The sequence below is a fragment of the Hippichthys cyanospilos genome, chromosome 20, assembly GCF_059441005.1.
Source record: "Hippichthys cyanospilos isolate Australia breed blue-spotted pipefish chromosome 20, RoL_Hcya_1.0, whole genome shotgun sequence".
Taxonomy (NCBI): Eukaryota; Metazoa; Chordata; class Actinopteri; order Syngnathiformes; family Syngnathidae; genus Hippichthys; species Hippichthys cyanospilos.
In genome coordinates, this window is record NC_142388.1 from 12,220,445 (window position 1) to 12,245,476 (window position 25,032).

Consider the following 25,032-nt stretch of genomic DNA (forward strand, 5'->3'; position numbering starts at 1 on the left):
TGGAATGCTTTGAGGCCGCAATTGGGACAATCTGTGTGGGATGATTAACATTTTTAACCTTTGTCGAATGCAGTATTAATAACATATGTGATCTATTACAGGTGACAGACGATCACAACACAGTTTGCAAAAAAGGATATGACTAAGCCAAAAAAAATGTGACCTGTAATGAGCGCTCAATAATTGTGATGGCTATTTTAGTCGAAAGCAATTGGCAAAATGGCCGCCCAAGATGGCTAAACACAGGTGGCTTTTGCTCCCTGTATGAAGTTTGCATGTTCTTCCCGAGCCCGCGTGGGATCACTCCGGGCACTCAGGCTTCCTCCCACACGCCAAAAACATGCATGGCAGGTGTATTGGACATACAAAATTGCCCTTAGGGGTGATTGGATGCATGAATGGTTGTTCATCTCTGTGTGCCCTGCAATTGGCTGGCACTCAGTTCAGGGTGTACGCCGCCTACTACCCAAAGTCAGCTGGGATAGGCACCAGCAAGCCTGCGACCCTTGTGAGGATAAGCGGCTTGAGAAAACGGATGGATTGATATCCCATAAATGCAATATTAATAATACTGTGCGTATGGACTAGTACAGGCGTGGAAGGCAATATTGTGTAAAAAGTTTTATTGACTTGACTTCCCCTTTAGAAAAAAAAGTAAACACTGCAAATGCCACACAGTGGACAACACTTTTATCTCAATAAAAAATAATGATAATACGAATAATTTGCGGGTCCTGACTCTATCAGATAAGCATGATGCCGAGCTAAGCCGTTACGACCGTACTTGGTACGTTGCTATCAGGACTGCGTGGCCAGCTGTCAGCCCGGCATTGCTCCAGCAAACAGACACACGTAGACGCACGTAGCACACAGACCAACCCCCTTCGTCCCTTCCTTTTCCCCCGGCGGCACTCCGACGGCCGGCGAGCGGCGGGACAGACGACGACCGCCGCCACAGCAACAAAAGGACGGTTGAGCCGTCTCGATCGACCGCGTAAGTACAAAAGTGTTTGTTTTGCACCGCCTAAGATTGGTTGCACGGTGTGCATGCAAATATTGTTTTGCTTAAGCTGCTTGCTTGAAGGGGGAGGGGATGGTTGCGTTGCCGGGTGGAGATCAGTGATGTAGTGCAACTTTGCTGAGCTAAATATTGTATTCATTTATCGATTAGGCCTCGACTACAAACCAACCAAAGTAAACAGGGGGGGGGGGGGGGGGGGGGGGGGGGGGCGCATCTATTTGAACTTGTATGACCAAGATCCAATTTTTGGACGTGACGGCGTCGAATGTGCCGCAGAATGTTAAAAAAAAAACAAAAAACAGCGTTCAAGGAATATTTGAGAATGCGTGTGCATTCTCTTCCAACTCATTTCTTCCCGTATATTTTGCAACTCCATTCGCAGTTGATCAGGCCAACGCGGTTTGGCAGATGACGTTATTTTTTTTCACTCCAATCTTAGTCACAGTATAGCCACGCGCTCGCTTGCTTTGACATTTTTATCGATGTGTGATTTGTCACGCAAGTGATCTGATATGTTGCGTGCCTTTTTATCAGCATATTAGCGTAAAGTGCGGTTATTTTCGACACTTTCACATCGTCCAGCACAGAGCCTCCCGGGTAAACTCGTGTCCGAACACGTTGTCAGAAAGGGGGTGTGAGCCGAGAAACCTGCGGCCAGCCAATCGGCGTAGGCGCCCGCCCATATTTATTGCGCTTGTTTACTACCCGTACTCGAATCTGATTGGTGCAACGACCTGGCAGTCTCGGATTTAACGCTGCATTCAGGGACACTTTAGGAGGTGGGAAATTAGTGTTGAAGGATATGTAGACGAGCAAACGACAGTTGCGCATGTAACGGCGGCTCGATGAGCCCCGGATGATCGCCCAGGAAAAAAAAATCCTTAAAGCAGGAATAAGCCCTCTGTGCAAGCAAGAATTTATGTGACCTCTGGGTGACCCATAGAGCTATAAAAGACTGTGTCTTCCAGATTTATGTCACCCAGAACATACTGGCAGGAGTAGCTTTTCCCACATGCTAATTGGATTCAAAATCATGTTACTCCGGAACTGAACAAATTTAACATTTTCCCCACGTAATCCCTCTCAGACTATTAGTAGCATTACATGCAAAGTGAAACAGTGCAGCACAATGCTCACTTCTGCCACTCTATCTATCTCATGTTTATGGCGTTATATTTGTGCCACAATTACGAGCGCGCGCAAAAAAAATTTGAGCGGAGAAAATCAAACTGAGCGAGCGAAAACAGATTTTGAGCGCAAGAAAAAAACTATTGGGCGCGTAATTAAAAGAGTTTGAGCACGCGCCGATGGAGTTTGAACACAGAAAAAGAAATTGCTCGCTCAAAATTCCTTTTTGCTCACTCGCGATAGCCCTCTCTCGCTCAACATCTCGCTCTCGCTCGCGATACTCCTCCCTCCCTCGTTCAACATCGTGTTTGCTCAACATAGAGCTCTCGCTCGCTCGAGTCGTCCTCTGCGCTCGCTCAGTTCTGCTCACACGTTACGTTTGTGCCACAAAACCAGCCAATCAGAGCTTGTAAAAGCACTTTGATTGACAGCTTGGTATCCAATGAGATTGCTTGTACACTATCCGTTGACGCACTCTCGTTTGCCCTGTGTTCAACCGGAAAGGGCAAACGAGAGTGCGTCAACACGGACTTGGGCTGGAGAATTACTTTTAATATTATTATTATTACTGTATTGTATCATTTGACAGAAATACCTTGTTAGTTTTTGTACTTTAATAATTTAAGCCCACCTCCTCCCGCCCACGTCGATGTGACGCACTCTCGTTTGCTCGTTCCAGGTGAACACAACAAGCAATCTCATTGGATACCAAGCTGTCAATCAATGTGCTTTTACAAGCTCTGATTGGCTGGTTTTGTGGCACAAACGTAACGGGAGGGAGGAGTATCGCGAACGAGAGCGAGATGTTGAGAGCGAGAATGCTATTGCGAGCGAGCAAAAAGGAATTTTGAGCGAGAAACTTCTTTTCAAGAACTTTTTTTCTGCACTCGCTCAGTTTTATTTTCAACGCTCAAATTTTTTCCCGTACGCTCGTAATTGTGGCACAAATATAACGCCATACATGTTGAGCACTCAGAACATAAAAACCACTCGGGAGTAACTAAGTTTTTTAGTTGAACTCCTTTCGTCCCAAAGACATGTTTTTACGTTTTCGTTGTTCAGATATTTAATCTCAGGTACTTTTTTTTTTTCAGATGTTTGGCAAAAATAAATTCTAAAAATGACTGGTACTATATGAATTAAGTAATAAAGTAATTTATTGAATTATTACAAAATTACTTGGCATAATCAATTAATATAAGCAATTAAGTTCTGAATAAATGGATTACTTCAGGTAACTAAGTACTAAAATAATTGATATGATGATTATACATTAGGTAAAGTGCGAAAGAACTCAAATACTGAAGTAGTACTTCAACATTGAAGTAATCCATTAATTTGAATGGGTCACGAAAGTATTAAATACTCCGTTATTTTAGTACATATTAACTGGAGTTAACAATTACTTTGGTACTTAATTACCCAAAATAATTGATAACTTCGTTTTTTTTATTCAATTAGTCCCATTTTTTTAGCCAAACACTTGCATGAATTTGAAAACAAGTACCTGGGATTGAATAGCTTGACTCTTAAAAATATAAACATATGTCTTTGGAATTGAATAAGTTAAAATGAATATTGTTTATTCTTTCTCACATTTTGTTTCAGAGCATGATTGCGCAATGTTTGCTTAAACAAAACAAATCAAAATAATCATTTACCCTTTTCACTACCGATTCTTTTTTTTTTTTTTTTTTTAATAAAACCCAATACAAATGAAGTTTGAAAGGTTCTAAAGTTTAATAAATCAGACATTGATGGCATGTTGTTGTTTTTTTTTCCCAACCCCAAAAATGCATTGCACTGGTTAAGGGGTACTTGGCTGAAAATATATTTCACAGGGGTGCATCACTGAGAAAAAGGTTGATAACCACTGGATTAGGTTACAGGCCCTTGGGTTTTATTGTCCCAATGGTATTTTTTAATAATAATAATGTAAACATGCCTGAGAAGTGAAAATGATCACCAAACACCAAATATACATACTAATCAGTGTAATCTATAGTAACAAACATACATATATAGCACCTATCAATATATTTCTGCTGTACTAGATGGTTAATTGAAGAGAAATTGTGCAACGCAAGCTACCTTGTTGACAGTTGGCCCAGCACTGGCTTGTTGTGTTTGGAAAAGTTGCTAGTAGCTACTAGAATGTGTAGATGGGTGTGTAATAAACTGCTGGGATGCCATTTCGTCTTTTTGCTACCGTTCCTATACCCACTGCCATTTTTTAAAAAGCACAGGGATGCATTGTCCCAATGGGAGTGAAGGGGTGTCCTTTTTGTTCACCAACATATTCAATATGACAACAAAAATAAAAAAATACATGATGCTTTACTAGCCTTACGGATATTTAAAAATAAAAATTACAATTTGCTTGCATCCTCATAAAAAACTGGGTAAATTTCAACAAACATTAAAACAAATATGTTACTTTTCAACCATACTGAAGTTTACAAATTGCAAATTGCACGCCTCCTCATAACAAACTGATTCAATTTTCTTCAAACAGATCGCTGCCAAATATTTAGTGACTAAATAATCAAACTCTTTGATGATGATGAGAATTGTGTGACTTTAGAGGCATTTCTGCATCGTAAATTGAATAACGTGCAGTAATGGAGGGGAGGGGGTGGGGCGGGAGTAAGAAAGACTGCGACAAATGTTGCATCAGTAAAATGATTTGAATTTTCACCGCTTTATTTTTTGACATAGTTGAATAATAATTTGTCGAAAAGTCCTAAAGGTCATCATCACTATCTGACACGCCAAATAGTTCCTCCCGTTTAACTCTCGGACATCATTATCTTCCTCGTTTCTCTTTCACGGGTAGTCATCTTCAGACCCGTCCAATTTGATTGAAACAGAGGTCTTCGAAGATGTTTTTGCTGATCATCTTACTTGGGATATTCTTTACCCAAGTGACGACTGTTGTGAGATCACAGCGTGGTTGCCTTCGCTGTTGCTCCCTCCACTTGCCGAAAACTATGCCGGCTTGTTTGAATGCTTGAATAATTGATTTCTAAAAATATTCAATAGTGACACACACGTACCTGCTGCTTACGTGCTTGAAAGTAGTATGAACATTTTTTCAGGATTTCTTCCAGACTTTGGAAGAGGTATGAAGAAAATCCCCTTCTTCTGAATTGATCACAGTCACTGACCGCGAGTCACACCGGCAGACTCCAAAGCAGCAGTGTTTTGTTGTGAACATAATACATCTGTTAAGGATATTTGTGATTAAATAATATGGTCGATTTACAACTTTTAGGTTGTAAAAGTACACTTTCTTCTTGGTACCACTCCAGTTTTTGTCCGAAAGCAATATGGCTGCTGCACATGCACATTTCTGAATATATCTTTTTTTGCCCAACTGATATCAACACACGGGTGGCTCGGTGGTGCAGTGAATAGCACGTCCGCCTCGCAGTTCAAAGGTCCCGGTTCAAATCCACCTGGCTTCGGTCTTCCGGTGTGGAGTTTCCATGTTCTCCCCGAGCCCGCGTGGGTTCTCTCCGGGCACTCCGGCTTCCTCCCACACTCCAAAAACATGCATGTCAGGTGAATTGGACATACTAAATTGTCCATAGGAGTGAATGGTTGTTCGTCTATGGCAACCAGTTCAGGGTGTCCCCTGCCTACTCCCCGAAGCCAGCTGGAATAGGCGCCAGCAAGCCTGCGATAAGCGGCTCTAAAAAATGGATGCATGATATCAACACTATTACACTATGTTAAATGGTTAAGCATCAAATTTCGGTTTTCTTGGCATTCATCATGGCTTCTCCATTTTTTTTCATCATCCCTTCATGAAAGTGATACAGAATGGTCAAAAATGTAGATAATCGAAACAATGTCAAACCGGAACCGGACTCTGTCTTTAAAGTTTCTATCATTTTATATTGGATTATTCCTATTTCAGTAAATGCAACATTAGCCCCATTTTACCCTTGCACTGACAAGTCATCATGACTCATCAACGGATGACATCTACTCAACATTTTATCTGTCACGTATTTTGAGAGAACTACCCAAACGCAACATTTTGCCCTGAAATGTGAATAATGCTTTACTTCAGATTGCTGCAATAAAGTTAAAATTGTGATTGTGAAAATCACATGATGCCTAAAGGGGCCAATTGTTTGGCTCAATAAACTTCAGAAGACCAAACCTAATACAGCATTTATTAGATCATTCCAATAAAAGCATATTCATTGAAGATCATTTTTTTAGAAAGGGAGGCCTGTACTTTCCAAAGTGTTTTATTGCACAAAGTTACGTAAACGCGGTTGAAATGGACATTTTACTCATGAATTTCTCCCTCTTTGTCACACTGTTGCCTTTTTTTTATTCAAGGTAGAAACTTATGACATGTCATAATGCTTGTCATCAGAGTTGCCCAAGCATAAACTGAAGAACTTAATCACAAAGATAGTAGACCCCTGCCATACGAAATTAATCCATTCCGGAGTTGGGATCGTAAGGCGAAATCGCCGTGTGGCAGACAATACAAATGATTGAATGCGTGCAAAACCCCAGGTAAAAACATCAAAATTGTATAAAGTATACATGTTAAAAATTGGGAACAAAATAGTATAGTAAGTGCAACTTCTATATAATAGACATGTATACAATTAAATAACATCATAAATAAAAAAAATATAAAGGAAAAATGGAATTTAATTTACCTTTGAGTGGCGTTGACTTGAGCTACTTACGGCCATAATCCCAAGCGAGGATAGCTTAGCCTAACCTAGCCTTCTTCGTTTTTCTTGATTATCTCCAGCTTCATTTCGATACTAATCATCGTCTTACTTCTACCTTTAACATCACAAGCAATCTTGGGAGCCGTGGCTAACCCATTCAAGTTTGAATTAAGCACTAAAATGCACAATAAATATATTGAAAGCACTCAAGTCTTGAGCATGTCGGCATCTTATTGACACCGCGACGCCGACAAATAGCAGATCAGCATCTTAGGGACGCCCAACGCCGACCAATAACAGACCAGCATTTTAGTGACATATGCAGTGACGCATGTACTGCTGTATGAGCGTGGTATGGACTTTCAACCAAAACAATCCCCTTTAAAGGTCTTGATGTCATTTCCCAGCAGCCAAAAACTAAGGTTCTCACCTGGCAGCATTCGAATAGCTGTTACTTTTTCATTTTCAACACTATAGATTGGTCAATAATTCGTAAATGTTAATTAGAGCAGGTGTTTGAAATGGAGAGCTACTTCTTTGGTACTGAGTAATACGAAAGGCTACCAGTTTATGTGAAGACCCTGATCATGTTATTGATTTCTCACAATAATTAATAAACAGCTGTAGTGAATATGTAAATCAAGTGTAATATGTAATGTATATGTCATATACAGCAGTGGTCCCCAACCCCCGTTACCGGTCCGTGGATCAATTGGTTCCGGGCCGCGTGGGCTGCATCTGAAATAATGTTTTGTTTTAGTTTAACAGTTCATACGTTTGTGTTTGATCTTTGTTTTTTTGGCGCCGCCTCTGGCTGCTGTTGATATTACATACATAGTGAGAAGGACGATGTGGTTTTTAGATCAGGTCCGCAATATAAATCGTGTATGGGAATTTTATTTCAATTTCAAAAGTGCCATTTTCAAGACAGGATCCTATGTTTTTATGACAAATTTGAAAACATCACTGACTGTTATATTCATAAGATAAAAGTTGGGAATAAGTGCTACTGTATAGTCACTATATCTTTAACTATATATCAAACTTTTTATCATGCTCAACAGTTGAGTATGTAGAGAATAAAAATTAACCACTCATGATAATAGAGTACAGTACACTAAGTCATAAGGAGGGCGTGGGAGGGGTGGATGATACAAGTCTCTCAGATTAATGATTATACTCATCTCCCTTTGTAGTGTACATTCCGTTCTTCTTTTAATATAGATGTGAACTTATTGTTGCATCAGCAGGGTTGTACTCAGCAATCCTATCATCACTACAAAACGTTGTATTGATTATATCAGAGTGATCAAGACGCTACATTTAGTGTTTTACTACATTTCGAAAGTTATCAGTATTTTTTTGAGAATAAGGTGTTTGGATAATGCATCGGTTACAAACATTCACTGGTGTCTGAATCCCATGACGACAACATTGTAAACAAAACGGCTGTATGTACTCTATATTCTATTTTACTTCGTGCTGGAGGTTAACATTATTATAATTTCAACTCTTATTACTGACTGTGTGTTATTTCTTTAAATGTATAAATAATTTGTGAAATAACGTTTGATCTACTCTGGGAAAGTTCCCCCAGACCAGGTGTTGGCAACCTGTGGGTCAGGAGCCGCATGTGGCTCTTTCATCCTTATGTTGCAGCTCTCCGTGGTTTGGGAAAATAAATAATTCTTGGTTCAGATCGACTACGTGGACGGCATAACAAACGACTCATTTGAATTACAGTCAATGCTGTTTGCTTGATTGGGTGATAGGGCGACATCTGGAGGACATGTTTGGTATGACTGGACACAAAACGTGATGCAAGGGAGCCAAACAGTTTCGGGAAAGTAAAAACAGGAAACAGAAATATAGCGCAGCCTTCTAGATTAAAATCACAAACGTTGTCAGATGTAACGTATTTTCCGGACTATAAGCCACACCGGTATATAAGCCGCAGCAGCAAAATATGAGCAAAAAAAAAAGAAAAAAATGTCACGGATAAGCCGCATTGGACTATAAGCAGCGGCCGTAATACATGAGATATTTATGCAAAAAGATGATACATGGAAGCTTATATTTGTGTGTGTGTGTGTGTGTGTGTGTGTGTGTGTGTGTGTGTGTGTGTGTGTGTGTGTATATATTTATTTATTTTTTTAAATTTTTTGGTACTTGTCTGCCAACAGCAATATCCTCTCTTGAACAGACAGAACTTTTTTTTAAGAATATATTTTTAAAACTGAGCACAGCCATTGATTAACATCTTTTCAGTTCTATTTCATTGCTGTTCCATGAAATTGAAACCTCGAACAGATACACATATTTGCTTGCTGGACAGATAAATCGCACTGGACTATAAGCCGCAGGGCTCAAATCCAAAAAGGAAAAAGTCGCGGCTTATAGTCCGAAAAATATGGTATATGAAAATCTGGTGGCGTGTTGTTGATCAACTGGAGGGAGTGACATCTATTGTTATGATTTATCAAATACCGTGAAACCTCAACATACGGTTGCTTCTGTACAGATATATTGGCAACTGAACGTTGTATTGCGTCACTTCGTATCACAATATATTGATATTATCGCCCAGCACAAAGCCGGAAACGGAAATGCGTCATGGGCAAAACCGGGAAGTACTCCTATCAGCAAAACGACAAAAATATACCTTAATATCGATACTCATATGTGTGAAATACAATAAAATGAAACTCACGGCATTCCTGTCTGATAATTCACAGAGGATGGCGTCAGACAGGATGCTATTTGGTTTGCGTGCCCATCTGCAAACCTGGAAACAGAAATGCGTTATCAGCATCACCAGAAGTACTTTAATCAGTGAAAACAGTCCCTGGTGGTCTAGTGGTTAGGATTCGGCGCTCTCACCGCCGCGGCCCGGGTTCGATTCCCGGTCAGGGAACTTGCTAGCTCAAAACCTTCCCTTTACACAAACAAAACAATAATCATCCATTGAAACTCAACAGTCATTTAACAATATAGAAACAATTTTCTTAGCATTATTTAAAACAAAAACCATTCAGTTGAATCAGCCTTAAAGGCAACATATTTACATTGATTTCTTCATATCGGCCGGTCAGATTAAAAAAAATCCTGATACTGATATACGTCAAATTTCCAAATATCGACCCCGATAATCGGCCCGGCCGATAATTGGTCAATCTCTAATATAATACATGTATATATAGATTTGCAACTATTTTAAATGCAGAATTTATGACTTGTTTTTGATCTCAGATTTTTTTTTAAACCATCAAAAAAAATTAGAATTAAAATTGGGTTTTCTAGGCATGAAAAAAAATCTTACCCCATTGGCAGATTTTTTTTTGCTTAAAACAAGTTTAAAAAAAAATTCTTGTTTTTCATCTGGTACTTTTTGCAGTGAATCATTTTCTGGAGGTTGAAATTGCTTATGTGAAATTCACATGTCGGATTACAAATTGGAATAAATTTGAAATTCGCAAGAATGGAAACACAGGCAAAATATAGTTCATTAAGGTGGAATCTAAATGATAAACTTGCTTATAAATATTTTGGTTGCTTCATATCTCGTGCTTTCTCTGATTTGTCACCCACAGGGAGGTTTGACACCACGCTGGACTGCTGAGTCCCCCCACTGCACAGCAGCAGCACCATGGCAGCTATGAGATCTGAGGACAGAGCAGAATCCGAGCCAGGCGGACCGGCGGCAGGATTGCGGCCGTGCGTCTCCAACATGCATGCCATCGACAGACCTGACATGCTGCAGAACACTGGGGTGAGAAGGCAGATTTTCCTATCCTTTTTATTGACATAACATGGTAAAAAGTACATATTATGGAAATTAATATATTTATTGTTTGTAAGATGAGTGTATGGAGTGTCTACCTTTTGTCTGGCCGATTTATGGGAGTAATAATAGTCACGATTCCCTCGATTGAGATTGAAATCAAGATTATTAAAACGATTCGTCTGTGACTTCAAATCTTAGCTTTTATTTAACTAAAACTCAACGACTCAAAATGATCATCATAGCCAGGCTCAAGCCCATTCATCCCAGCATGTTTAATTATTTATTCTTCAGCTACAAAATGACCTTGCGTTACAGTATCAAGTGAAATTAATTCAAGGGATATCTTTGCAAAAACTTTTTTTACGTCAATTCGGCCGAATTTTACAAAAACACAAGTATAAGTCTACCCCTGATTTTAGTTGTTACGTATATCATGGCTGTCCAAATATAACACACAGTGTGTGTTATTAAAATGACGAAGTTACGCTACTTTTGAACACATTTCTTCATTGTATAACATATTGTTGCAGTTATGGGGGGGTGCAAATGCTAAAACTAATGTTTCAACAATAAAATGATTTGAAGTTTCAGTGCTTTATTTTTTTGACGTTGTGAAAAAGCCCTAAAAGTCTTCATCACTATCTGACATGCCAAATAGCTCCTCCCATCTAACTCACAGATATCCTCTCCTTCCTGCTCGTCATTTGCGCAAATATCCTTGTTACTCTTCCACTAGTCGTCATCTTCGGACTCGTCCAATTTGTTTGAAATGGACGTCTTGGATATGATTTGCTGATTATCTCACTTGGGATATTATCCCAACTTTACCCAAGTGAGATCAGCGCGTGGAACTTGAATGTGTCAAGTCAAGTCAAGCCATACTTTCCTTTTCATAATACATCAAAGTCCGGAAAATGATCCATAGAAGCTATATATATATATATATATATATATATATATATATATATATATATATATATATATATATATATATATATATATATATATATATATATATATATACACACACACAGTGGGCCCCCGGGTTACGAACTTAATCCGTTCAGCGGCTACGCTCGTAACTGGAACTGCTCGTATGACGGGCAATCAAAACCTATGTTAATTGATGAATGCGTGCAACGCATGCAAAAACCTTAGGTAATAACATCACGACTTTATACACATATTAAAAATGAGTAACATAATCTACTGTACAGTTAAATTAAATAACATATACAAAGGAAAAATGACATTTACCTTTGGAACAACGTGACTTGGGCTGGGTGGAGGCGGAGCAGAGACCAACTCGCATGGTTAACAAAGTTACGCTGATATGCTATTGCTCTTACAATGTCACAGTCACTGTTTCAGTCACGGTGTCAGTCACGGAGATGCTAAAACATATCATCCTCTTACTTCTTCCTTTACCGCTACTAGCAATTTTAGAAGCTATGTCTAACAGATAAAGTTTGCAAAGTCTTCACAACATTCCTTCCTTCCGTTTTTCACTCATTTTCTCTCCTTCCTTCCATCCCAACCAGCTGTGCCATCAAGCTAGATAAAGGCGTTCGGCCAATAGCATATCGGCATTTCTGTGATTGACGTGACGCCGGCCAATAGCATCTCCGTGAGTGAGACCGGGTGACCTTAATCGACCAATAGCATATGGCATCTCCGTGACTGACTCCGTGACTGACACCGTGACTGAGACAGTGACTGTGACGTTGTAAGAGCAATAGCTTTCACGGTATTGTCACAAGCGTCAACTGCTGATTTTGTTGACGCAGCAGAGCGAAAATATCTGAACTAATACAATGGCCGGCATGACAGATTGTTCGTAAGACGAAAGGTTTGCACGTAAGTGGGGGACAAAAATCTCCGTGGTCCACGCTCGTAAATCGAATTGTATACTCGACCAAATCGGTGCTCGACCAAAAAATTCAAGTAGGTAATGCATCGGACCTCGAACAGATTTTCGGTTCTCGACTAGCCGAGCCGAGCCGAGCCGACCCGAACGCGCTCCTCGGCCCTTCTCGGCCAGCGGGTAAGCGCCAGTTCAACTCAGACCGCCAGCGGAGTAAGACGTTTGTTCGAGTATTTCTTCCCGGATTTAAACTTTTTCGTGTTGCTCTAGCCCTTAATAATGGGTCCAAAGAAAGACAGTGATAAGGGGAAGGCAAAGAGGAAAACAATGAGGACCACTATTGAACCGAAGAAGGAAATTATAGCAAAATATGAACGCGGTGTACCTCGCGTCGCAGTTAGCTAGCGTCATCATGGAAGGAGTAACTCCCTCCCGTCCTCTCCACATCCATTCCTGTATGCCATCAACCACTCTCCAAAACGTAAGTAAATTATACAAAATGGTTTATAATGCTTTATTTATCTTTATCTTTATCTTTATCATGTACTGCTTGTGCACATTTACTTGTGCACACATACTTTCCATTATTTCTTATGGGAAAAATGGTTTCGGTGTTCGAACAAATCGGTGCTCGACCACCACCTCAGAACGGATTATGGTCGAGTACCGAGGTACCACTGTATATGTATATGTGTGTGTGTGTGTGTGTTCACATGTTTTGTATTCTATGTTGGAAACACAACTGCTGTATGTTCTGCATGTTAATCATTTTTCTTCATTAAAATCATCCAGTCTTACTAAATAGTGCATCAAAATCACTTAAATGTAAATTTCGAGTGGCTGCATGCTCAGTTTCAATGCCCTAGCTCTGTACCGGTCGTCATGGTTATTAAAGCGGCACTCTGCATTTTCATGAGTATGTGATTTTAATGGGTTTGACAAGCGTGTATTGTATTAAAAGTGCTGTAAGCTGTTTTTTTTTTGTTTTTTTTAACTCAAGAACGCTATTGTTTTACGAGGACATCCCAGAACATTAAAAACCATAATATGACCTTTCCAATTCAAATGATTTAATCCCTCTTCCACTTCAGAATAATACCAGTGCAGAGATATGACTGCTTTCAAGTAACAATCAATACCATACATTATTAGTCTTTTGAATATTGCTTTTTGTTGTTACCGTGGTCCCTTGCTATAATGCGGTTCACTTTTTGCACCCACGCTGTTTTGATTTTTTTTTTTTTGTGCATTTTGCTTCTTTTTTTTTTAAACAGCGTAACAGCCAAAAGATGTGAATTCAATGTTGGATTATGGTCAAAATGGTTGATATTTAGTTAAGGTTGACGATCTGTGAAATACACGTGAGTTACTATTACTATTATTAATTTCTTATGTGTCCAAAGTTTGAACTTTGGGAGTGTTTAAATGAGAAACAAATGTGAGAAAATGTTCATTCCTGTCTGAGAAAAGTGTACAAAGTGTATTGTGAGGGTTTTTTCTGCCTTAAAACATGCATACTATTTGTACGAAAATAAATATGGCTACTTTGCTGGTTATTTTTAGAACATCATCCCCGTGATAAATGAGAGACCACTGTATTAGTAATTTTGTATGACAACAAATAGTGTTATCCTAATTTGTATTATATTAACAGTGTTTGCCGTCTAATGGAGAAAACTATATTATATCTAATTTTGTGACTTTCTAGATTCATTTTTGTTATTTTGTTTGGATTAGAAGCAACATTTGGAGCAAAATTGTAGTTATGTTTTCAGTGGAGAGCTCGTTTGTGGTTGCAGTTTTCAGGAGTATATAATGAGAAGCAAAATATTATTATTTTTTTTTTTTAAACAGCTATTTTGCTGGATTTCATTAGGATATGCTGTGTATATTTTTTTTCTCTATGTATTGCCGCCATGGCAGTATGTTGGCAGTTATCTTCTTTTAGAGAACGGAAGTGATGCCACACGATGGGATCATCCTTTTTTCTTGGTCTTCTTTTAGTGCCTAGTCAGAGGTTGGCACTCACTACCGTTTCATACTGCCTCTGTTGTAAGCCATATTGTCTGCAAGCAGGACACCACAGATGGACAGGAAATATTTTCTCAACAGCTTTATTTGTGGCCATAGCAAAAGCCCAATTCTAATCAGCTTAAGCAAAATAAGTGACGTATGGCTCAGCCCATACAAGAGTTTAATGATCTGCTACATCGCTAGCTTATAAAGGTAGAGTTTGAAGTGGTGAAACAATAGCTCATTCGGAATTTAACCTTTCAACCTTTTTATGAAGATATTCTCACAGAACTGCATCCAAGATCCGTTTGCGGTCAGAAATGTTCACAAGAACAAGACAGTCCACCTGCAGAGTGAGCCTGAACGAGGTTGGAACATCGGGCCTGCTCCCCTGCAAAAAAAGGCCCCTGCAATGGAACCATGCATGGTATCCACTAGAGAGCCGACGTACAGGTGACAGATATGTTGCACTGCAAGAATGAGTGAGAGTGAACTTAACAGTCTGACTGCAACCTAAGCTCTGTTGTCTCCAGTTTCCGGAGCCCTGAATCAGTGGAAATGGATGAGATCATGGCAGCCATGGTCCTGACCAGTCTGTCTTGTAACCCTGTGGTCCAGAGTCCTTCGCAGACAGAAACTGAAACAGGTCTGTGTCACTTGGTTTTCAAAAATAAACATTTCCAGAAAGTACCCTGGACTTGTTGTTGACAGAAGAGAAAAACAGCACAATGCCCTTCTCTCTTTAGGATGGGCAGAAAAAAATGCAGCAGAAAGCATTTAAACTACCTCACTGTCTAAATTTAAAAGTCACACATTTTTGTAGTTTCTTCTACAATTAGCCACCCTCCGCACTGTTTTCTTTCAAGGGATAAAAAGATTCCAAATGTTTATCCTCTTTAATGTGGTGAGATATTCCAGACCAACAGACGAGTTGAAAATTTGTAAAATATATATTTTTTCCAGCCAAGTACTTAGTAACCGGTGCAAAAAATTGGGGGATTTAAAAAAAAAAAAAAAAACAGAAAAAAAAACTTGAAACAGAGTGATGTGCCTTCCGCATCTGATTTAATAAACCCTTGGAACTACATTTGCCGACTACTTGCCTGTAGTTTTATGTGATAACCCATAAAAAAAGCAACTATTTAAACATCTACACCACACATTTTTATCGTGCACCACATTGTAGTTGTTGTTTCTGTCAGAGGGCCGGAATGACTGTGAATCAAATACATTTTAAGTGTGCACACTTAGGTAACTCTAACTGTTTAAAGGGACAATGTTTAAGATTTAGACCAGTTTTCATTAAAAAAGAATAAATCAATGATGATAAATTTCAGAAACTTGCAAATAAATGTGTTCTTAATGACCAACAGTATGTTTTAAATATACTGTAGGTCTAGTTATCATTAAATTGTATTACATGGGGGGTGGCACTCTTCCGGAGGCTGCCATGTTATAGCAACGGACAATGGTAAATGCAGCACCTCTTGCTGTCCGTAATGAAAATCAGTCAAATCTAACACAAATCCCTTTAAAAGAGAGATAGGAAAGAAAAAAAAACAGTTGAAGACATCATTGCGCCCTTGGTATTTTAGGCAGAAACTCCAAATCAGCATTTTGCGGGCCCCCCAGATCTGGCCCCCGGGCCTTGAGTTTGACACCTGTGCTTTAAATAAACATTTGATGAGTTCATTGCGGTGATTAAAATCGGAAATTACTCAGGATGAATGGAAACAAATATTTATATTTTTGGTCATAGGCAGAAACTCAGAAGTCAAATCAGCATTTCGCGGGCCGCATAAAATGATTTGACGGGCCGTATCTGGCCTTGAGTTTGACACCTATGACCTACAACATAGCCCTGAGCTAAAGTGAATATTTCCTCTTCTAGTTGGCTCTTCCTCATTTGCTGACATGGAGTGTGGTGGCGGCGAGCTCTCCGACAGCGGCAGCAGCGGCTACTGGAGCTGGGATCATGGCAACGTCAGCCCGGCCCCCTCGCCATCCGTCCCGGAGATTGATAGCAGCCCAGATGAAGGCCTGAACATGGAAATGGAGCAGGGGGAAGAGCTTACTACCAAAAAGCCAAAGGTATGTTTGTGTTGCCTTCTGGCTTCTTAGCCCATAAAACCGTTACATCAAAGCACAGCGCCAAGGTCACATGACTTATGACTTTTGATGCAGTTTAGTGATGTATGACGCTTCGGATTGCCAGTGTTTGAATGTAAGTCACTTGGTGGGATCGAATGGCACTGAGATTTCAGTCATTTTAATTGATTGATTGAATTTTGAAAAAGGAGGTCTTCGGAGATGATTTGCTGATCATCTTACTTGAGATGTTCTTCAAACAAGTGACGACTGTTGTGAGATCAGAGCATGGAAAATTGTGCTTGGCTGTTTCTGCCCCCACTTGCTGACATCCACAAGCGCACGTCCACAGGCTGAAGAGACAAGTCAAGCCATCTTTTCCTTTTCATAATACGTCAGAGTCCATCGAAAAATGACCCACAATGTTGACAACAAAATTGCAATTAGGCGGCGCTTGATGAAAGTGCTGTTTTGCAATGTTCTTTACCAACACTCTAAAACAGTTGCTATTAATATATTTGACTTTTGGTAACATTATACATTTTTAGATTAATGTATAGATGATTCCTGATTCAAACTCTAACAAAAAGGACAAGGACAGTACAGAACTGCTGGGCAACATTTTTAAAAGGCACATAGCAGGAGATTTTAAACTTTCAGCAGTGAAATATAAAAATTACATTCGGCACATTGGTCACAGTTACAGTATCACTAAAGTGCTCAATTAGCTTATGGTAAGTAAGCATTAGTCAAGGGTGTCAGCTACCCTCCATAAAAAAACAAACATATTCAAGACAAGAATTTTACTAATAAATATTGTTTAACTATCTTAAAAGTCAATAATTCTCATCCATGGCACTAAACGAGTTAATATAGAGGTTGAAAATGAAAAAAAAACTAAATTGAACTTGTATTCAGAGAAATAAGGTAATTTTTTAATCAGATTAAATGGCCATAACATGAGGGGTCCCTCAAGGATCCGTCCTTTGGGCGTATTTGGTTCTGTCTGTATTTGTTATCCTTGTGTCAAATGTTTTAGAACGCCAATGTTGGCTATGCACATGACATCGCTAAATTTATCAATGTCCCAAAATGACAGCAATTAAATGTAAGTATTGTATATGATTATGTACTTTACCCTAGCATCTTCCATGTTGTCTGTCATAGACCTCTTTCAAAGGCTTGTACAAGTGCCTGTGGCCTAATTGCGGCAAGGTGCTCACATCTTCCGTCGGAATAAAAAGACACATCCGAGTGCTCCATTTGGGGTAAGTGTCTCTCTTTGCTAGTTCATGCGTCTGGATTTCCTCCACATTATCTCAAGCTACAGAATTGTTTCCCATTTATTATTGTTGTTTTGCATGTTGTTTTTGCTATATGATGGATTTTTAGAAATAATGATTGAAGGATGCTTTTCAGACAATATTTTTTGACGAATTTACATCGTATTTTTGTGGCATCCCCACCATTGTAGACTGAAGCGGATCGTTGAGTCTGTAAGATTATTATTGAACTGGAAAACATTAAATAAACAGAAGGGAATACAACTTTTAAGGGCTGGAGAAGCGGTGGAGGACTTATTAATGCAATTTGATAAAACTCTTTGAGTTTGTATATCTAGGCCATAATTCTGACAGCCAAAAAACATTTTGTTTTTCCTGACAGCAGTGGGTCAGATCAGTCGCAGAGAGAAGAGGACTTCTATTACACGAAGATATCTTGTGAGGCGGTGGACACCAGCATTACACTAGTTCCTGCCCAGCAGGTTCTGGGCCAAGCATCGCCTCTCAGTTGGGCCGCGTGCAGCTCACCAACTGGTTTGGCTGTTCAGATCCCGTCGGCACACAGGCCAAGGTCCAACTCTAGCTCTGGACTTGGCACAAGCAGGCCCAGTCCGCTCAGTCAGTCAGCCCCCAGCAGCTTCTGGCAGATCCACTCAGAGCATCTCTATCAGGTCAGTTTGGAGATGCAATGTTGAACTTACGCCCGTAGATATGCACGATATTGATGAGCTGGGGCAAACCTTAGTGTGCATGTTGCTATAATGTGGGCAAAATCCGGGGAGAACTTGCAAATTCCATAAAGGAGAGCCAGTGATTCAAACCCAGAATAATAGAAATGTGCAGCAGATTTGCTAACCACGACTGTGATACCAGATGAAAACATAAATCTCTATTTATCATTGCTTATTTTAAAATAAAAGCATGCAGTAATTCCTCAAATATAAGCCACACCTGTGTATAAGACCCACCCTTGAATTTGGGGTCAAACTGGTATTTTCGATGTTACCATATATGACACACCAACACTTTGGCAACTATGTAAAAACTATAGCAAAACAGAATCAATCCCATCTTTTCTAAACTCTTCACTCTTTTCTTGTGTTCATATAGGTAAGTTATATAGTTTTTGCGCATTAAGTTAAGCGTACATCAGATTTCCCACATTGTGAGCAGTCAGTGAACGCCTCATTAGTGTAATGTTGAATGCGCTCAAAGCTGTTGGGTTTTTCAAGTTCATTTTTTGAATACCCGAGGTTGAGCAGCATCCGTGTGTCACCTAGTTTATGATTGTTTGTATAAGCCAAAAGACTGCTATTAATAAACGAGTCAAATGGAATACCATTCCATTTGCTCTAACCAGTGTACTCTTTATTGAATCAGTTGGAGACATCATAACTTTTACATAATCCTCCCAGTTTTAGTAATATTCTTGTGCGTGAATAAGGATGGACTCGAATGTTTGTTCAGTCTGCCTTCTTCTCAATATTTTATTTAATGCTGTTACAACCTCAGCCAATACAAGCTGCACCGGGCACTTGATGCTAACATCCCACTCCGCTGGCTCGTCCCATTACGGTAATTATTGTAAGTTAGAATACGGCCGATATAAAAATGCACACCTGTGCGTCAAAACTCGCCTTATGGGTTCGGGTTAGGTTACGAGGCCTTATTACAGATCAATCTTCCTCGAATGGTGTCATTTTTTTTTTTAAATCTATTTTTAAGTTACTGTTTATATGACGCACCCATACTTTTGCCCTTCATTTTGGGTAAAAAAGTCTGTCTTATATTTTAGGAATTACGGTATTTTTATGTTCGTTACGTGAAGGATTCAGTTATTTGCCGTTCAAAACAATAACTACGTAGAGTTGTATTTGTTAGGTCTTTCATTCTGTGAGAAAAAGCAGGTTTCGAGCAGATGGCCGTTATTTAAGTATAAAGGTAGCTAGCCGGTTATAGTGCATTCTTCTGTCAGTCCGAGTAAAAAGAACAGTGTCTGTAAAGTTGATTGAAGTTCTGGGGTAAAATAAACCAAGAGATGCTGGAAAGGATAGGCTGCTCAACTAAAATGACTTCAAAAAACTTGTATGATTTGAGAGAATTGAAAATTATCATTACAATTGATTGAAAAATACTAAGATGTTTGCAAATGAGCTCCATATGAAAGTAATTTGACTTTTTTAATTGGCTTATTAAAAGGAAAACAATGATCTTTTTTTCTGAAAGAATGAACAGTCCGTCCAACAAATTTTAACAGTTGAAGGAGGGGTTGGATAATCTCTTTGTGATATTGCTGAACATTTGACTCTACGCTAGTTTTATTTAAAGCAGAAAAATGCTCCAGGCTGTCCCAAAGTTTAAGCCCACCTGGATGAAGGCTGCCGTGTTGTACATGCCATCTCAATGACTTTAATGACCTCCATTTGGTGTCTTCTCGATAGGCCTGTAGCCCCGCCCCAGCACCCGTGGCCCAAAGAAGTCCAGGGTGCCACATTTTGACCACGCCTGCCACAGCCTCTGGCCAAAATAACACTCAGGTGAGTGTTGGCTGCCTGAATTGGTTCATTGTTGTATTAATTTCATTGCTGAAATTTTAAAATCTCATGCTATGTCTCCTTTAACGTTGCTCAGCAGTTCCGTACTGTCCTTGCATGGCAATTATATATACGTATATGAAAGCCATTTACACTGGGAAAAAATGACTTGCGTATTTTGTTGTTTCAAACCCTTTTTGTTTGGGTTTGAATCAGAGATCATTTATACGTTCATTCAAAACTGTATAATGTTATCAAAAGTCAAATATATTGATAGCACATATTTTTGCACATCTGTACATATTTTTTCCATATTTATAATTGCATTTTTGTCATATATCATGTTGGGAATTGCACGGTTCCATGTGGTCCCCCAGTAGCACTGATGAAAAATCGTGGCCTCGTCTAAATTTAAATTGCCCATCCCCGGCATAGAGGATTATTACCACTATTGAAAACATTACCGTGACAGTCCATAATCTGTATTAGTTGTTTGATTGTTTTTCTTTGCCACTGAAAAATGCATCAGTCACAGTCTGTGTCTGGGGTCTTGCCTCATCATCAATTAAGGAATGCTGTTGCGGTCCTCCGTCTCCTCAGATGGCGAAACCTCGGTGTCGGTCTGTCAGTGTCGGCGAACAGTGGCTGCAACAGAATAGGCTCCAGACAATCAGCGCATCGCCCTCACGCACTCATTGCTCCTTCAGGTGAGACGTCGCATATCTCTGTTAGCATCCATCGAAATATCCCACCTACCATTAAGATTTAATGGCACTGAAGCACTCACTGTCCAAATACGTCTCGCGCCAAATGACAACATACGCCGTGTAGACCCTGCAGAAAAGTCAATAGCCATTTTCTTTTTGGTAGCCGCAAGATACATATATATTTAGCTTTGTCAGTTTATGAGATGGCCATCATGCCAGTGGAAGATCGATGCACCTCAAATTTGAGATGTGATGTTCAAACTGCAGAGGCGCCGGAGCACACTAAACTTTAGTGCCTATTTATGTATCTGTTGTTTGGGGACAGGCTACAATACCGTGTACTTAAATTAAGATTCAGCGTGATGTTTGAAAAAGGGTCTGACTCAACAGGTGGCTTGCATCTGACACATATTTGGGAGAGAGCAAAGTCAGTCACGTTATGATGAACTTATCAAACATGAAAAACTTTAACCGAAAGTATTTTTTAATGACAATCAGCTAGTGTCCATTTCTGAAGTCGCTACGGAGAAATATTGAAAGTTACCTTTCCGTCACGAAATGCCTTATGTGCTCTGTTGCCTGGTTCAAATAAACCTGCGCCTATATGTTAAATAAACCAGACTAACCCTTTTGGGAGCTAAGTCCCGTAGTAAATTATTGTTTTTTCAAGCGTACTCAAACTCCTTTAAGGGCGCTTATAAATGGTTTGTGTGTATTTTTTTAAACTACAGCTTAAAACCACTATGCGTTGTTTTACAGGTCATTTTGCAAAAAACACAGTGCTGTATTTGTATTTCACGTTTCATATTGATGGTCATTGCAAGTCATTTGTCAAAAACACTGAAAGAACCGTTCAAGAGGTTACAAGTTTCTTGCTCAACAACGACATCTTCAGGCCTCATGCGTAACTGCAAACTGCAGAGTTCGGACAAGTGTTAAGTGCGTTAATAGGTTTTAGTCGTTGTTCCCAAGACTAGTTCAGGGCTCTTTTCACAAAGCAAGGCATTGTGATCACTTATGTGGTGGGAATTAGGTATTTTTAACATTTACATATTTAAGTGCACCTTTACAATGATAATACTGTTCATTTATTAAAGGTGTTCATCTAACAAGGTGTTATTATTGTGGGTTTAATTTGCTGTAGTATGTCACTACGTTTCATCATAATGAATGCATTGTCACATATTTTGGTAACCGGGGTTATTTAATCAAAATGCTATCAGTTCCCATAGAGCACATTACCACTTTGCAAACTAAAATTACAATAAACATGAAAATTGACATCTATATGGCAGGCTAATATGGATAGCTCTTACTTTTCTTACTTAAGTACTTTGGAGAATATGTATAAGACTATACCCATTCTTGTTTCTTCTCGAGCATACTTGATCATGTATCAGGGTATCCGATAGTGTACTGTAATTTATAAAAACCTTTTATCTCTGATTGAGATCTGGTAGTCTAAAATACAGCAGCAAAACCAATGTCAGAAAATCAGAACAAATTGTAATACAGTAATCCTTTTTTCGTGGTCAATGAAAAGCGGAACCCCCCACAATAATTGAAAAATCGCTAAGTACATCCTCCCTTGAATAATTAAACTTCATACAGTGACTGTACTGTTATCCCCTCACTTCCCATCCCCTAGGCTGTTGTTTCACAGAGAGCTGCGGTTATATTAGTGGCGCCCGGAAGTCTAATTTAAATGAAGCCTGTAGCTGACCAAACATGATCACAATCAGAGTGTACACTTGAATTTCCAATTTATTATAAAATAACTCAAGGTAAGAGATTTACAACGCTCCCATGCAGCGCTGCTCTCCCTTCATGTCTACCTAACGTCTGTGAGTTTCACGAGGGAGACGGGCAGCATTATCACTTTCTTATTGGATCTTCCATTTGAATTTTACTTTTCATTTCATATTTTTCATTTGACTTAAGTGAAGATTTATATATGAATGCCCTTGTTTTATTTACAGGAAAGGTAGAGGAGAAGCCAAGAAATGTCGCAAGGTATACGGAGTGGAGCGAAAGGACCAGTGGTGCACTGCCTGCCGCTGGAAAAAAGCCTGCCAGCGTTTCCCCGACTAAAAAGCACAATGTGTGGATGGATGGATGAATGGATAGATGGATGGATGGATGATAAAATGCAGGTCTGTCAAAAAAGAGGATATGGTGTATATAACAGCCACCAAAAAAATGTTTGTTAGATTATTACTCAGTCTTTTTTTTTTTTTTGTACCAGCAATCGCTTTCATAATTTGACATCAGATGGTTTGTAAGACGAAACGAATTCCACAAACGTACATGGGAATACAATATACAGAATAGTTGCCTCTTAGGGGGCCAACATCGTAGTAAGCAAAGAAAACGGTTCGAATCCAAGTTCCACAATAGTTGCATCTGTTCTAGCATTTTCGGGGTCGCATTTGCAAGATTCTTATTTTTCCGGCCATTTGTTATTTGTTGAACGGTCCAATGGGTAATGAAGGCTTGTGTATGTTTGTGCCCGTCGGTCTGCCATGGTGCTAACTGTCGACTGACGTTGATCATGTGATGTACTCGGCCTACAATACTCTCTAAAGGTCATATAATTATCGCGTTGTGTGACCCTTCTGTACAGTATTAGACTGCTTAGATTGCTTGTTTGTTTAATCCAATCCTCTTCCAGTGGTTTATGATGTATATTATAATGTGTGCGTTGAGCTATGTACGAGTATTTTGTACCTTTTTTAATGTCTCGTTAAGTCAAAATGTTTGGCGTACTCCCCCCAGTTTATGGCACTTTGGTGGAATATAAAATCACAGGAATAAGCTACAGTACATTTGGTTTCATTTAACCGGGTTAATTCCATAAAACTGAATACCAGTCTTTATGTTGGCAAACATCTAGTCGATGCTTCTTTGACACATAAGACTTTGTAAAAGCAATAACAGATGAAAAATTAAGGAAATGCAGTATATTGTCACACAACTAAATAAAGAAAAACACTGAGAGCTTGAGACATTGTATTCTTTTCTGCATGACAGTCCACAAAAGAAATAGCAAACTATTTTATTCTTGATTTTCTATACACATTTTTATGAAGTCTTACAACAATGATTTAATGTTAAAAATCGTTGAAATTTACATCATATCCACAAATGTGATGTAGGTTCAGAGAAACATGCACACATGCAAGTGCACTGTTTCTCAAACACACTCTACACACACACAGGCACACGCATACACACCACACACACTTACATACACTGTACAGACATCATTACATCTCAAAATACAATATTAAGATGTAAAACAATGACTATGGCTGCGAGTGAAGGAAAATAAACTTTTTTTTTTTCACTTTTTCTCCCTTATACATTAATGACCATGGCTGACATGCATTGTTGATTCCTTTTCTCTGCTATTAAACGATACATTAAGATGGTGCCATTTAAAACCCCTTTGCCTTTCCACGGTGTGCCACACACCCAATGACAGGCCCAGGCCATTTCCAGCTCCATTGATCTCAGTACAAATGATTCTCTCCACTCCTGGGCATTCCACAACAGGAAGTTAGGCCTGTGACTTTATTTCCGCATTGAGTGTGAGATTTTGCAATTACCAGCAGTCATTCTTAATCTACTGACTTAATCTACTGATATTTTTTTCACTAAGCTATTCAATAACTGAAAACATTAGAAGGTAATTTTGGACACACATTCCCTAATAATTTTCTGAAGGTGGGAAGCAAAATGTTCCAGCAGATAACTGTGTAATTATAGTCTAATCAGATGAGTTCCGAGCCAATGGTTTGTTGTTCTTTCTAATTTCACTGTGATAGCAGTAAAATGAAACGTAAATAAATCCAAATTATCGCATGGTGGTATCCTTCTCCAACGGTAGAGGGCAGTGTTATTT

General features: G+C 39.2%; 1 protein-coding gene and 1 non-coding gene across 3 annotated transcripts; both read left to right on the forward strand.

The window, feature by feature from the left end:
* The first annotated feature begins 802 nt into the window (after nt 1–802).
* znf395b (zinc finger protein 395b) lies at nt 803–24,131 on the forward strand. 2 transcript variants are annotated; one of them, XM_088403732.1, is made up of 10 exons: nt 803–994; nt 10,446–10,624; nt 14,794–14,969; nt 15,050–15,162; nt 16,408–16,607; nt 17,772–17,872; nt 18,273–18,558; nt 20,329–20,424; nt 21,022–21,128; nt 23,108–24,131. In XM_088403732.1, exons 2-10 carry the CDS (start codon nt 10,502–10,504, stop codon nt 23,217–23,219), a joined length of 1,314 nt encoding a protein of 437 aa, XP_088259858.1. In that variant the 5' UTR covers nt 803–994; nt 10,446–10,501; the 3' UTR covers nt 23,220–24,131. The 2 variants fall into 2 exon arrangements, with proteins under 2 accessions (XP_088259858.1, XP_088259857.1); XM_088403731.1 differs by having other exon boundaries at nt 806–994; nt 18,270–18,558.
* trnae-cuc (transfer RNA glutamic acid (anticodon CUC)) lies at nt 9,698–9,769 on the forward strand. Its single transcript has one exon. It is a non-coding gene; the product is annotated as a tRNA-Glu (tRNA).
* Nucleotides 24,132–25,032: the final 901 nt, after the last annotated feature.

What these genes read in the sequence shown, in the direction of transcription:
- znf395b (XM_088403731.1), top strand. Translation starts at nt 10,502, where the DNA reads ATGGCAGCTATGAGATCTGAGGACAGAGCAGAATCCGAGCCAGGCGGA. An exon ending in ACTAGAGAGCCGACGTACAG is followed by an intron (nt 14,970 to 15,049) that starts GTGACAGATATG and finishes TGTTGTCTCCAG; the next exon opens with TTTCCGGAGCCCTGAATCAG. An exon ending in ACTCAGAGCATCTCTATCAG is followed by an intron (nt 18,559 to 20,328) that starts GTCAGTTTGGAG and finishes TCTTCTCGATAG; the next exon opens with GCCTGTAGCCCCGCCCCAGC.